Source organism: Urocitellus parryii, chromosome 5 (genome assembly GCF_045843805.1).
Source record: "Urocitellus parryii isolate mUroPar1 chromosome 5, mUroPar1.hap1, whole genome shotgun sequence".
Lineage (NCBI taxonomy): Eukaryota > Metazoa > Chordata > Mammalia > Rodentia > Sciuridae > Urocitellus > Urocitellus parryii.
In genome coordinates this window covers 9,169,040-9,184,409 of record NC_135535.1, presented here as the reverse complement: position 1 = coordinate 9,184,409, position 15,370 = coordinate 9,169,040, and the positions used below count along the sequence as shown (strand labels likewise).

The 15,370-nt window shown below is 53.3% G+C and overlaps 1 protein-coding gene across 1 annotated transcript; it reads left to right on the top strand.

The window, feature by feature from the left end:
- Positions 1 to 2,223: 2,223 nt before the first annotated feature.
- Positions 2,224 to 14,922, top strand: Mgat3 (beta-1,4-mannosyl-glycoprotein 4-beta-N-acetylglucosaminyltransferase). Its single transcript, XM_026405963.2, has 2 exons — positions 2,224 to 2,307; positions 13,308 to 14,922. The coding sequence occupies exon 2, from the start codon at positions 13,309 to 13,311 to the stop codon at positions 14,920 to 14,922; it is 1,614 nt and encodes a 537-aa protein (XP_026261748.1). The 5' UTR covers positions 2,224 to 2,307; position 13,308.
- The last annotated feature ends 448 nt before the right edge of the window (positions 14,923 to 15,370 follow it).

Here is a 15,370-nt window from a genome sequence, read left to right as displayed (position 1 = left end):
TGTTGGACTCGGAGACCAGGGGAGGTGGGCACCATCTCCTGGGACACTGGCTTTCTCAGCTTTACACCAGGAAATGAATCAGAACCCACAGTGAGGACCCCAGGGAGGCTGATGTGGATCAACGGAGCGGAAGGAATGTCCAACAGTCCGGGGGCTTGGGGTTGGAGCACCGGGGCTGGACATGCACAGGCCAGACTCGAAAGTAGCAAGGTCACTGGATCCAGGAACCCGCAGAGCCAGGACTCTGGACCCTCTGCGAGGTTCCAGATGCTCTGGGTTCTGGCTGCAGGTCTTTTTTTAAAAATATTTTTAAATTATACATGAACACAATATCTTTATTTTGGTTGTTTTTTTTTTTTTTTTTTTTTTATGTGGTGCTGAGGATCGAACCCAGTGCCTCGCATGTTCAAGGCAAGCGCTCTGCCACTGAGCCACAATCCCAGCCCCCTGGCTGCAGGTCTTGAAAGCCTGATGAGTCACTGAGAAATGTCCCTTAGGATGGTGGGGGCCACTTAGTGGCAAGCACCCCCAGTTGGCCCCATCCTTTAGCAAAGCCAGCCAGGAGCAAGGCATGCTCCTGCATTGGGTTGACTGACAGGAAACCCAAAAGGAAGGAGAGCAAAAAGTCGGCCTTTATAGATAGAGCATCTCTCAGTATCAGCCTCTGCAGGATGCTTCGACATCATGGCTCATCCCGGTCTCCCACAGGACAGCAAAGCAGAACATGACTTTTTCCTGAGGCTCAGAGAAACTCAGCAACTTACCTAAGGGCACACAGCTATTTAGTCACAGCCTTGGGATTCAAACTATCTTCCAAACTTCCCTTAGCAATGAGGGCCAGGGTTAATAACATCCAGTGTGTGCCTAGGCATATTTCCGGCTCTTTGTGAGGATTTTTAAAAAAGGGAAATAGAGACATGGGCAGGCAGAGGAACTCACCGGGATCACAGGCATGTTCATAACTGGCCGTCATAAGCCACTAGCCTGCCCTGGGCCTCTGGAGCTACCAGACAAGGCAGGGTCTGCTGCAGAGACCCACCCCCTGGAGTGGAAGGTGACCCCAGGGAGGCAGACAGCAGCGCAGTCAAGATGTCCTTGAAGTCGTAGATGGTGACTCAGGAGGCAGTGAGGGTCTCTCCTGGACTGGCATCTGTGGATGGACCACTCCCACCCAGGAGAGGAGGCGGAGGGCAGGCTGGGTGGTATCCAGAACTCCCCTCCTGAGCACGCCCACTGTGCCTGGAGCACCTACTGGGTGTTGAACCCTCTGCTGCCATATAGGGGTGAGGCCTGCCCTCGTCACCTCGGGGCCGAGCTAGGACCCTGGTCAGCGCAGGAGAGCTCAGGACCACGGAGAGCTCCACAGGAGCCTCCTGTCACTCTAGTGACAGCTGTCATTGTAAGTTTGTGCCCCAGAGCTGCTGCCTGCTCAGGGAGCCCCACTGCACAGCCTCAAAGAGCACCTGGCTACCCTCCACCTGAGCCTGACTCTGAGGTCATGGCTGGGTCATTGTGATGGGTAATTTTTTTTTTTTGGGTGGGGGTGCTGGGTGTTGAACCCAGGGCCTTATACACACAGGCACTCCACCAACTGAGCTATATCCCCAGCCCTGTGATGGGTAATTTTTTTTTTTTTTTTGGTACCAAGTATTGAACTCAGGGTCACTGAGCCACATCCCCAGCCCCGTTTTGTATTTTATTTAGAGACAGGGTCTCACTGAGTTGCTTAAGGCCTCACTTTTCCGAGGCTGGCTTTGAACTCATGAGCCTCCTGCCTCAGCCTCCCGAGCCAGTGGGATTACAGGCGTGCGCCACCGCGTCCAGCTTGTGATGGGTAATTTTAAGTATAGGTATCACCTTGACTGAATTAAGAAACACCTAGAAAACTGGTAATGCATTACTTCTGTGTGTCTGTGAGGGTGTTTCTGGAGGAGACTGGTGCGTGGGTCAGTGGGCTAAGGGGAAGATCCACCCTCAGCGAGGGTGGGCGCCATCACTCAGCCGGGGCCAGTAGAATGAAAAGACTGAGAAGGACAAGTGGACCTGGGACACTTCCCCTGCCATGAGACACCAGGCTTTATGTCCCTGGGACTCCAGGACGTGACACCGGTCCTCTCCCTCCCCACCAACCAGTTTCTCAGGCCTTCAGCCTCGGATGGAGGATTACACCATCAGCTCTCCTGGTCCTGAGACCTCTGGACTTGGCCTGAGCCTTGCAGCCAGCATGGGAGCCGGGCCTTAGGTCAGTCTTGTCTTCCTGTGTCCTAGTGCTCAGCAAGGATCCGGCACATGGTGGGCACTCGGCAGGTATGTGCTAAGTGGTGAGTGACCCGGGCCGGTCGGGTGAGCACCCGGCGGGGTGGTGTGTGGATTAAAAGTGACCGTGGCTGTCCACCTGCTGGGCGTCTTCACTGGCCACAGGTGGACTCCTTACGGGTTCCACTTGGGTGGAACTTGGCAGATGGAAGGCTCCCAGGGGAAATTTACCGTGGGCTGCCGTCCGACCAGGGACCCTGAAGCATCAGATGTGGTTCTGACTCGCCGTGTTTGGCACAGTGTGACTTACATCATCCCTCTGGCCTCAGTTTCCTTGTCTGAAAAATGGGGGTGACATGACACCTGCTCTGTGTTGGGAAGATTTGGGGAGGTCCCATGTGTACCGTGCTCAGGACAGTGGCACATGTTGGCATTGGTGATGGGTCATCGTCATGCCTGGGGGGTTCTCAATGACACTTTGTAACAGAGGCAGGAATGCCACCGCCAGCCCCCTGGCCCGGGTGGCACTAGCCTGCCTGCAGTAACCAGTGCTGGCCACCTGCAGTCATGAGGGACAGAGGCCATGGCCAAGTCCTGACTCAGCCACGTCGTGATGTCCTTTGGGGAAGGACTTGCCGTCTTCTCGAGTTGCAGGGTGGTCTCCAGGAGCCCCTGAGCTTGTTTATACTCCATTCTGCTTGTGCGCCGCCTTGGTCCAAAAATGTACGTGAGACACTTGACAAACTTAGTGAAGAGCAAAAGGAGGAGGCTACGGAGAGTGAGCTGCAAAACACCTGTGGGGCCACAGGGAAGGGCCGAGAAAGTGTGAGGGTGGATCTTCCCCTTAGCCCCTGACCCACGCCGGCTTCACCCAGCCGGCCGGTCCCCTGACCCGCCAGTGGCTCAGCCAGGAGGGGACCTGCTGGGTTCCAGGTTCGCAGCAGCAGGCCCTGCCCTGGAGGCCCTAGCCCATCAGCGGAGCAGTCCCGGGCACTGACGAGCCTGTCTTCGAAGGGCACAGCTGCTGGTGTAACCGGATCCTGGCAGCCAGCCTGGCCAGGGAGCCCGGGGCGGCTGGGTCAGTTCGACCTCAGCGGGTCCCCGGAGGCCCATCCCACCAAGCAGGGTCCCCAGCCTCTTACTGTGCCAGGGAATTGAGTCTGGATGGCAACCCTAGGCCGCCCTTCACAACTCATGGCCAGTTGAGTCCAGCAAGGGCTGGGATGGGGGCGTGTGCCCCACAGGCAGGTCCCCAGCAAGGAAGAACCATCCACCAGAAGGATCCAGGTCCCGGAACCCCACAGTGGTCACGGTGGGGAGCCGCTGTGTAGACCTTGGGCTGCAGTGGTACCTTCTGCTTGTCCCTGCTGGTCACGACCTCCTCTCCACCTGCCCTCCTCTGCCTGATGCCACCCACCTTCGGCTCGCCCTGCTGGCCTGATCTGCTCTGTCACACTTGGCCAGCCCAGGGCCAAATGCTCCCAGGGAGCAGCCCCTCCCCCCAAGAGCCCCATCTCTGGCCTGGGTAGCTGGCATTTAGCCGAGGTCAGGCCCCCGCTCTGGCTTGTCCTCCTGGCCTGCAGTATGGTTCTCAGGCCCCTGGGGAACAGCTCTAAGGGGCAGGCATTTCAGTGGAAGGAAGCGAGACTCCTGGGTCCAGGGTTGGAGGAGATGGTCCTCCAACACTGAGCTCCACGTGATTTCGGGGTCACGCACTGCATGGTGCTGCGCCTTGTGACACTGAAGCTTAGAGAAAGTGAGGTTGGGGCTCCCAGCCTGAGCGTCGAAGGAGCACCCGCAGCCCGCCAGGGACTCCACCCGTGCTGCCGATGAGGAAACTGAGGCTCTGGGGGTGAAGCGCTTGCTTAAGAACACAGTGGTCTGAAGCCAAGTGCTGTCCTCGGCTAGAGAGCAAGGGGACTGGATGGCAGGAGGGCACCCAGATGACCTGGAGGAAGAACCAGAGAGTAAGGACAAGCCACAAAAAGGGATATTTTGAGGGAAAGAATGTCATGGGTGGAGGGATGGTGCCAGATGCCAAAGGCCAGCTGCTCCTGTGACCCAGTGCCCACTGCCCCCAGGCAAGGTCACCTGGTGTCAGGTCACCTCTGTGCCTGCTCTTCTTTAGACAAAGGGGTGTGATCTCCTGGCCTACCTGCCCGTCTCCCCAGGTTCAGGGACAAAATGAAGCAGGTGGCTGCAGTCTGAAGTGCTCTGCACAAGCTCATTTGCAAGATAAAAGTGTCCTTGGTGGGGTGTGTGGCCAATGGCAGACCTGAGGCTCTGAGTTCAGCCCCAGCACCCAAACCAAAACCCCCTGAAACAATTAAAAAACCCAGTGAAGGGTGGCGTCCGGTTAACAGTGGCGCCTCAGTGTTGGTCTCCCCCTTGTGACTAATGTGCCGTGGTGGGGTCGGGTGTTAACTCGGGGGGACCAGGTGAGACATGTGAGGGACCTCTCCTGTATGTGTGACCTTTCTGATAATCCACAAATATCCCCCAATCCTGTATGGGATTGAACCCAGGGTGCTCTTCTGCTGAGCTACATTCCAGCCCTTTTTATTCTTTAATCTGAGGCAGGATTTTGCTAAATTGCCCAGGTTGGCCTTGAACTGGCAATCTTCCTGCCTCAGCCTCCCGGGTTGCTGAGATCATAGGCATGTTCCATCGAGCCTGGAGATCTACAAGTATTCTAAAATTAAAATTAAGTTGGAAAAAAAAAAGAAAGAAAAGAACATACAAGCATCTCTATTGTATAGCCATAAACCAATCATAAACTGCATACATATAGCAAATGGCTGTATCGTGCATCCCTCGGGGACAGAGAGTGTTTTAGTCAGATTTTTTGCTGCTCTGACTGAAAGATCTGACCCGAACAGTTTTGGTTCAGAGGTCTTACTCCATGGAAGGCCGGCTCCATTCCTCAGGGTTTGAGGTGGGGCAGGACATCATGGAGGAAGAGTGTGGCAGAGGGAAGCACAGAGAGACTCCACTCCCAGATACAAATATCACCCCACAGCCACGCCCCATGAGCCACTTCTCCAGCGACACCCCGCCTGCCTCCAGGTCCCGCTCAGTGAATCCCTATCAGGGAATTAATTCACTGATTAGGTGAAGACTATAGCCCAATCTTCTCTCCTCCAAACCTTGCATGTCTCACGTGAGCTTTTGGGGGACACCACATCCAAACCATAACAGAGAGTGAGTGATTCATTCAAAAGAACCAGGGAGCGGGTTCACTCTCTGTTGTGGTTCAGTGGTAGACAACTTGCCTGGCATGTGTGAGGCACTGGGTTTGATTCTCCGCACCACATATAAGTAAATAAAATAAAGGTCGTTCAACAACTAAAAAAAATTTTAAAAAAAACAATAACGGAGTATTACATGAGATTTAAAAGGAAATAGGAAGGCTGGGGATGTGGCTCAAGCGGTGGCGCGCTCGCCTGGCATGCGTGTGGCCAGGGCATGCGTGCGGCCCGGGTTCGGTCCTCAGCACCACATACAAAGATGTTGTGTCCGCCAAAAACTAAAAAATAAATATTAAAAAAAAATCTCTCTCTCTTAAAAAAAAAAAGGAAATAGGAGATTTGTTTCTACCAATATGAAAATCATTGAGGAAAACAACTTGATTGGATACGGAGTCTAATGTAAGACCTGTGACAAATATTAGATCAAAAACAGAAAAATTGCATGGAAAACCAGTAGTACACCTCAAATTGTAGGGCTTGGGTGAATGCAAGGTACTGGGGATTAAACCCAGCGGTGCTTAACCACGGAGCCACATCCCCAGCCCTTTTTTAGATTTTATTTAGAGATAGGGACTCATTGAGTTGCCTAGGGCCTGCCTAAATTGCTGAGGCTGGCTTTGAACTTGTGATCCTCCTGCTTCCGCCTCCCAAGACACTGCAATCCCAGGCCTGGGCCGCGGCGCCTGACTAAGCAAGAAATATTTAATGTGTTTCTTTCTTGGTACTGGGGACTGAACCCAGAGTCACTCCTCCCACTGAGTTATGTTCCCAGCCCTTTTGGTTTTTCATTTTGAGAGGGTCTCACCGAGTTGTCTAGGCTGGCTTCCAACTGTGATCCTCCCCTATCAGTGTCCCTGCGTAGCTGGGATTACAGGCGTGGGCCACCACGCCCAGCTCTGTTTAATTTAGTTTTTAAAATGAAATCCCAGTGATTCCACAGCTGTGACAGGAGAGCAATTTAGTGAGACCTTGTTTCAAAAGAAAGCTTTAAAAAGGGGGCAGGGGAGGCAACTCAGGTCCGGCGGAGCGTCGGAGGAAGAGACCACACAAGAGACCAGCTTCATGCAATAGGCAGGAGGGAGTTTATTGAACCAGCATGCTGGGGCTCAAGGCTCACTCAGGAAAGGAGAGCAGCCCAGAGCAGAAGTCAAGCAGAGCTTAAGTACACTTTTTGGAGAGGGTAAGGGGCTTTGCATACATCAGAACAAATCATCTTGAGGCGCAGGAAAATTGAACAACAACCCTGAGCCATGATTAGTACATTTATTGGCGGGAACAGTCTGGGCAGGGGCGATTGGTCACTACTAAGTGGGGTACATATTTAAACTGATTGGTTTTGTGGCCTGGATGTTTTCCTACCGAGCTATTTGGAGCCCTTAGCTAATAAACAACCAGGGATTCAATGGAAATATTACTGAGCAGTTCAGGTATTGTCCTAACAGCTACAGAGATTACAGGTTCCCGGAGTTGCAGAGGAATTTTAACAATACCTGGTCTATTATTTTCTTTTTTTAGCCCAAGCCTTTCAATTTAGAAACTTTACAATGCCCACTCTTTTACACTTTAACTCAGACTCTTTCAGCTTAGAGTCAGCTTGGAAATTTTACCTTTACATTCCCCACTCCTTTTTTTGACCACTTTTAATCTTAAAAAGTACTGAATCATAATTATTGGTGGGTCTCATTTTCCATTTCTGCCAGTGAAGCATATTGTTGTCTGATTACCATGAGTTCCACCTGTCCAATCTGAGCCTGGAGAAAAGAAACTATGCGGTTAAGCAAACAGGGACCCACAGTTAGTAACAGCATAAGAATGATCAAGGGTCCAGCTAGAGCTGATAGGAGTGTAGTTAACCAGGGGGACTGAGCTTGCCTACATGGGCGAGGCCAAAAAAGAGTCAGAACTGAGTGTGTTTCCATGAGATCTGTGCATTTTTAAAAATACATTTTTTAGTTGTAGATGGACACAAGATCTTTTTTTATTTTTATGTGGATCGAACCCAGTGCCTCAAACGTGCGAGGCAAGCGCTTTGCCACTGAGCTACAGCCCCAGCCCTGAGATCTGTGAATTTTTTTCAATGAAAAAGTATTGAAACGGTGTGCCTATGTCCACAAGATCGGTGGATGGTGGGATGCAGGACACGAGGCTGGGCACCTGAGGGGTTTTCAGGAAGCTGGTTTATTGGCTGCAGCTGGCCAAGAGTGTGGCTCATGTCTAAAATTCTCCTCTGGACCATGAGTCTAGAAATTCTTTGTACTTTTACCCAATGTGGGTGTTGGAGAGTGTTGGTGTTTTACATTTTTGCAAAAGTTTACATAAAAGTAATTTTTTCCTTGCAAACTGCCATTTACAAACCACAATTACCAAACCACGGTGCCCCCTGCAGAAGATTTTGCTGATAGCTGATATCTAGAGGCTCAGAGGAACTTACATGTTACAAATATAGTGGGGGGCTGGGGTTGTGGCTCAGAGGCTGAGCGCTTGCCTCCCATGTGTGGGCCACTGGGTTTGATCTTCAGCATCACATACAAAAATAAATAAATAACACGAAGATATTGTGTCCATCTACAACTGAAAAAAAATATGGTGGGGGTTTCTGCTTATTATTGTTAAGAGTCTTCTGTGGTCTCTGGCCTGTTTCATTTCTGCCTTTGAATGATCTTTATTTATTTATTTATTTATTTATAATTACTTATTTATTTTTTAGTTTTCGGCGGACACAAGCCCCAATCATTATTTATTTAAATCAAACATTATCATCATCCTCTTGGCTTAAAGCTTTATAGAATGTCACAATCTTAGTTGTCATATCTTTTTTTCCAACAGCTGCTTCTAGAGTGGACCCAATAATGCACAGGGAGCCAAACATGGGAGTAATAAACAGGTTCAGGGCAGAATACCTACTAGGCCAATTAAGCTTTTGAATCTACCAAGAGTAGAAAACCACAGGATATCAAAGGCCGGAGCAGTTTGATTAGCAATAATTTCCAGTACAGTCTGTAAGCCAACACTCCAATGTGGCAAGACAGTTCTGTAGTGCCAGCTGCCCTCCAGGGTCCAGGCAGCAGGACCAGGAGTGGCGATAATTCTCTGGGGTGACCATTCATCCTTACCCCAAGTTTGTTGACCTCCTAGATTAAATCCTTTTCTAATGGATCCCTAGGTCTTTTCCAGAGACAAATAGTCATCCAATTACAGCATCTTTCTGGTGGGGCAAGTCCTAAATATATATATAATCACTCCCTAATTATAATAAATTGACTTGACCCACAGTTCACAAAATTTCTACCACTGAGGCAAGAGTGGGGTAGAGCCCCCTAAGATTAAAAAGGAAACCAAACTAAGTGATAGACCAACATATAGGTTAAACAGTATAAGTTAACAATGTCAAATTAATAACACCAAACAAACCCTAGAAAACCTGATAACCTGATAAGCAAGATTAATATATATAGGAAATTTTGTTACCAAGGGTCCAGTCAGTTGGAGTTACTGTTATCAAATCTGTAGCAAAAACCAAGCGGAGAACTACATATATGGCTAGAGGTGGGTGACAATGCATTAGGGGGACTGTCTTAGAGGATGAACCGAGTCCATTTGTCCTGGTGGGAAGATTCTCTTCTGCCGGGTGCCGATCAGCCAGGCCCTGGGTGGCTGAAGCAGGGCTGTGGTCTCCTCAAGCTTGGACCATGCTCGGGTTAGTGAGCTTCCGGAGTGACCAGAGGAGGGCTGTTGTCCTTCTGACCCTCAGTCTTCTCTGGTGTTCCCTCTGGTCAGTTTCAGGGGTGCAGCGGGGTCTGGAGTTCACCCCCAGGCTTAAGCCTGATGTAGTGAATCCAGGGACATACCTCTGCAACTTTTCCTGCAGTTGGGGTGCACAAAATAACAGTGACAGGACCCTTCCAAAGAGGTTCTAGGGGCTGACTATTCCATTCGTAGGCCTGAGGGAGGGTGCAGACTGACTGGCAATCTCTCTGACCCACTGGTTGGGAGTCTGTGAGGTTCCCCCTAAAGCCTGAAGCTGTTGCCTCAATGTTAATTCTCCTTTTCCCTTAAGTCCCCTGTAACCCCCTGATTAGTGGGGGTCCCCCATGCACTAGCTCAGAGGGAGAGCATCCAGTCCTCTTGATGGAGTGATCTAATCCGTAATGGAGCAGTAGGGAGGAGTTCATCCCAGTGCAGGTGAACTTCCAGACCCAGTTTGAGCCTTTAAAGTCCAATCCATCCTTTCTACTTTACCAGAACTCTGTAGTCTGTAGGGCGTATGTAACTTTCACCTGATATTTCAACTCTTGGCCAATAATCATATGACCTCTGCCACAAAAGTTGGCCGGTCATCTGAGCCAGTGGTTATGGGGATACCAAATCTAGGAAGCTGGGGCAGGAGGATCAGCCTCGGCAATTTAGCATGGTGCTAAGCAGCTCAGCGAGACCCTGTCTCTAAATAAAATACAAAAAATTGGGCTGGGGAGGTGGCTCAGTGGTCAAGTGCCCTTGAGTTCAATACCAAAAAAAAAAAAAAAAAGATATTTCTAACCCCGTGAGCACGGCAGTTCAGGGAAGTCCACTCCCAAGTCCTCAAAGGTGCTTTCTCCTGTAGCCTGGATTCCTGCTGGGAGCCTTGGCCCTGGGGGGGTTGTTGCAGGCACCAGTTTTGCACTGTTCCCACGTCACCTGGGAAGTGCTCGAGAGCCAGGGATGTAGGAATGCTGACTCAGGACAGTCTCAATGCTGTTTGGCCCATGTGTGCTCCCCCTGGACCTGCCTGATGAAGGCAGGGGCCGGAGTCTCAGGGATGGCCAAGCGGCCATCAGAAAACCTCCCCCATCCGCCTGGGAGACACCTTCCTTTTCCAGTCTTAAACCAATCACCTCCACGCTGGGGATATCTTGGCTTTGTCCTGGTGGGACCCTCCCTTTGGGTGACTTCTGGGTTTGTGGTGAGGGCAGCTGCAAGGAGACCCCTCTTCTTGGTCTCAGTTATGAAAATTGTGGTGGCTACTTCATCAGCTCATTGGCATTTTTTCTTTTTTTAGCAAAGTTTTTGGCGTTTTCGGCGAGTATCTCTGTGGGCTGGTTTTACTCGCTGGCAGTCTGGTGCCTCAGGGTCAAAGGGAGGGAGGGTTGGAGGGTCTTGCACAGTCGTTCCTAGAACTGGCTGGGGCTTTCCTCAGGCTTTGGAGCACTCCGGATAGCTTGTTCCTGGTTGGGGCTCTCATTTCCCCTTCCTTTAGGCTGCCCACAAGGGCCTCTTGATATCTCTTTATCTTTAGGTGCTCTCACTCTTCCTGGGGTCCCACCCTGGGTCTCTGTTGGGGCACTGGGCCTGGGCACAGGACTGAATGTTGCCTTGTGCGTCCGGAGCGTGTGCCTCTAGCCACTTGCAAGCTGCTGGGATCACTTCTGGGCTCTGTCGTCAACTCAGGTGGGCAGGTGGGTCTGGGTACTGGATCACATCAGATCAACCAGGGCCCAAGGCTTCTCCATGTAAGAGGGAGTATGATTTTTCCAGTTCAAGAGATCAATGGTGGGGAAAGGCTGGCTGCAAAACTACATTGTCCCCCTCAGACGTTTCCCTCCTGGTCAACATAAGCAGGTCCTCTACTCTCTCGCAGGGACATTGGGAGAGCGCTCACCTGAGTCATGGCTCTGGTCTTGGGACAAGTTTTCTGCCTTGGTCTCGGGGTGGAGGAGTCTGGCTCTGAGGAAGCCTCTGGCACTGAGGACGTTGAAGGAGGATGGAGTAGCCAGTGTTGAGGACCGTTGTCTGTTGCCTCTGGGGACAAGGGGGCTGAAGGGACAGTCTGCTGTCTCGGTGGTCTTGGCAATGTTGGGTAGAATGGCACATAAGGTGGTGGGTTCTCTTGTGGCTCATGGAAAAAACTGGTTTCCTTTCTGTCTTTTCTTTGTCAGGATTTTCCTGTTGAGTTCCCTTCTGTTGAGTCCTAGAGGCCACTATAGCCCGGGCTAATGCCAACTTAGACCATCCTTCCAGACAGGCTCTCAGCCAAAGGAACTGTTTCTGCACTGTCTCTTGCCAGCATTCAGTGTAAGGGAACTGGTCTGGTGACCAGGGGTTCTGTCAACTCTTAAACAGACCTCACCAAGGACACTTTTATCTAAAGATCCTTCTGGTGGCCATTCTAATTCACAAAGTATATAACCTTTGTGGAGGGAGCTTCACCCCACAGTAACCATTCAGAACTTTTCTTATGGTTTCCTAACATACATTTCAAAAGACTCAGTTTCCTTGGTGTGCCTCCCATGTTCCACCCTGCGTGGTGTCTCACATTAGGTCAAGACTCACTTTGTGGTCTCCGGCTGATCTCCTCTTGGGGACTTAGAGTCCTCTTAGCTTTATGGGTGGGCAACAACCCCCTACCTGGAGCTTCCCCCAAACCTTCCCTTGTCCCTCTCATTCACACACTTGTACACAGACATGATCAGAGCAAAATTTCTGTACCATCCCAGCTGCACAATTCCAAAACCAAAGAAGGGAGTCACGGCCTCCCCTACGCTCACTGACCCCCAACAGAGACTCCTTGGGCAACTCCCTGGGTCTTCTTAATAGTTGACAGGACCCCCAGACACCCTGACCAATTCCCTTACCCTGAATGCCGGCAGGTTACTCAGGGCCTCAGAGGTGATCAGCCTCTCTTCCACCTGCTCAGGCCTCCAGGGGGAAGTCAGACGGGCTACCACTAAAGGAGCCGGTCCTACCTGTTCAGCTCCCTAGTCCTGGTGCCTGCTCCTCGTGGGTTCCACTGTGCTTCAGGGTGGCTGCTCCAGGGCACCCAGTGCCTCCCCCACAGGCAGAGTCGCTGTGGTGCACCAAAGGGAAGCACTGTCCTCCAACGCCCCGGGGAAGCCAGACCCTGGAGAGGTGGAAAAGCCATCTTTGGCTCCACTGTCCCATCTGGAATTGCCAAATGAAGTAGGACAGAGAGGCAGTCTATTGGCTGCACCGGCCAGTCCAGAGTGTGTCTGAAATCCTCCTCTGGACCATGAGTCTAGAAATTCTTTGAACTTTATACCCAGTGGCAGCAGTGTGGCGGGGGTGGGGGGAGTTGGGGCGTGTGTATGGCCAGGAGGCTTGGAGTTTTACATTTTTAAAGAAGTCTACATAAAAGTAATTTTTTTTCCTGCAAACTTGGCATTTACAAACAGAGGAAGGTCCAAACCACAATGCCCTCTGCACAAGATTCTGCTGATAGCTGATACCTTGTGCAAAAACTTTCTGACAAGGCTCAGAGGAACTTATATATTACAGAAATGGTGGGGGTTTCTGCTTAATTATGAAAAGGGACTCCAGGGTGAGGGTCTCTGTCCTGTTTCAGATGGATGAATAGATAGATAGGGAACAGCCCCCCACCCTCTGCAGTGCAGGATGGGACCCCAGTGGGTAGGGGTTAGCCTGCTGGCCCCTCCCCTGGGGCAGTACAGCATTTCCATGGAGCATTCCCAGGTTGCACATTGCTTCTGGAGCAAATCCTAGCCCTGCAGTTGGTCCAGTCACGGTGGGCCAGGCGGAGAAGCAGCGGGCTGAGGGGATAGCCCTGGTGGCTTGGGATCTCTGGGGACAAGGGCTGTGGGAGCAAGGGGCAGTTTCCTTGACCCTGGGACTTCCAGGGGCTTTGGTGCTGCCGTGGACCCTTAGGGGGCAGGAGGTGGGTGACTCTATGCAGGATGGCCTCAAACATGGTGCCAAGAGTAAAGGCTCCCCCTCCACCCTGCCCTCACCTGTCCTCCCTAGGAGAAGAGCCCCAGGCTGCCCCTGACGGTCCACTCTCTCCTTTTTTCGCAGGATGAAGATGAGACGCTACAAGCTCTTTTTCATGTTCTGTATGGCCGGCCTGTGCCTCATCTCCTTCTTGCACTTCTTTAAGACCCTGTCCTATGTCACCTTCCCCCGAGAACTGGCCTCTCTCAGCCCTAACCTCGTGTCCAGCTTCTTCTGGAACAATGCCCCCGTTACACCTCAGGCCAGCCCTGAGCCCGGTGGCCCGGACCTGCTGCGAACCCCACTCTACTCCCACTCGCCTCTGCTCCAGCCCTTGTCCCCCAGCAAGGCCACCGAGGAACTCCACCGGGTGGACTTTGTGCTGCCCGAGGACACCACCGAGTATTTTGTGCGCACCAAAGCGGGGGGCGTGTGCTTTAAGCCAGGGACCAAAATGCTGGATAAGCCACCCTCAGGGCGGCCCGAGGAGAAACCCGAGGGGGCGTACGGCCCTTCCACCCGGGGCCCGCGGCGCCCTCCCCGGCACACGCTGACGGCCCGGGAGCGTGCGAGCAGGCAGGGCGCCAGGCGCAAGTGGGTGGAGTGCGTGTGCCTGCCCGGCTGGCACGGGCCCAGCTGCGGGGTGCCCACGGTGGTGCAGTACTCCAACCTGCCCACCAAGGAGCGGCTGGTGCCCAGGGAGGTGCCGCGGCGCGTCATCAACGCCATCAACATCAACCACGAGTTCGACCTGCTGGACGTGCGCTTCCACGAGCTGGGCGACGTGGTGGACGCCTTCGTGGTGTGCGAGTCCAACTTCACGGCCTACGGGGAGCCGCGGCCGCTCAAGTTCCGCGAGATGCTGACCAACGGCACCTTCGAGTACATCCGCCACAAGGTGCTCTACGTCTTCCTGGACCACTTCCCGCCCGGCGGCCGGCAGGACGGCTGGATCGCCGACGACTACCTGCGCACCTTCCTCACGCAGGACGGCGTCTCGCGCCTGCGCAACCTGCGGCCCGACGACGTCTTCATCATCGACGACGCCGACGAGATCCCGGCGCGCGACGGCGTCCTCTTCCTCAAGCTCTACGACGGCTGGACGGAGCCCTTCGCCTTCCACATGCGCAAGTCGCTCTACGGCTTCTTCTGGAAGCAGCCGGGCACCCTGGAGGTGGTGTCGGGCTGCACGGTGGACATGCTGCAGGCCGTGTACGGGCTGGACGGCATCCGCCTGCGCCGCCGCCAGTACTACACCATGCCCAACTTCCGCCAGTACGAGAACCGCACCGGCCACATCCTGGTGCAGTGGTCGCTGGGCAGCCCCCTGCACTTCGCCGGCTGGCACTGCTCCTGGTGCTTCACGCCCGAGGGCATCTACTTCAAGCTCGTGTCCGCCCAGAACGGCGACTTCCCCCGCTGGGGTGACTACGAGGACAAGCGGGACCTCAATTACATCCGGAGCTTGATCCGCACCGGCGGCTGGTTTGACGGCACGCAGCAGGAGTACCCGCCCGCCGACCCCAGCGAGCACATGTACGCCCCCAAGTACCTGCTCAAGAACTACGACCAGTTCCGCTACCTGCTCGACAACCCCTACCAGGAGCCCAGGAGCACCGAGGAAGGCGCGCGGAGCAAGGGCCCCCGCGAGGGAAGGCCACCCGCCGCCAGGGGCCAATCGGACGTGGTCGAAGGCTAGGGCTGCGCGATCGCATCGGCAGAGGGCAGTGAGGCGTGGTGGCCACCCCCAGAGTTCTGGCCTCCTGCCGGCTTGGGGCTTCTTGGGAGGACCAGGAGTAGGTCGGTGATCTTCCCTGTGCAAGTCCTTGTGCGTCAAGATCAGGTCTCTAAGCTCAATAAAGAAGAAAAAGGAAATCCTTCCTGCCAGGACACGGGAGCAAGCCAGACAACTCCGCAGTCCTTCTGCTGCCAAGAGGGCGGTGGCCAGGAGGTGCTACTGGAGAGTGCAGCAGGTGGCGCGGAATGGAGCCGGCAGGGACTCACCAGGCAGCCACGTGGGGGCTGCAGCCTGGGGGAGAGAAGACGGCCTTGGGCCTCCTGGGGCTTGGGACCTGCAGAGAGATCAGGACATCCCAGGAGTCCGCGGGCTCTGTAAATAAGTGCGTTTGGGTCCAGGGGCAAGAGGG

Excerpts from the sequence above, each read along its gene's own strand:
- Mgat3 (XM_026405963.2), top strand. The coding sequence starts at position 13,309 with ATGAAGATGAGACGCTACAAGCTCTTTTTCATGTTCTGTATGGCCGGC.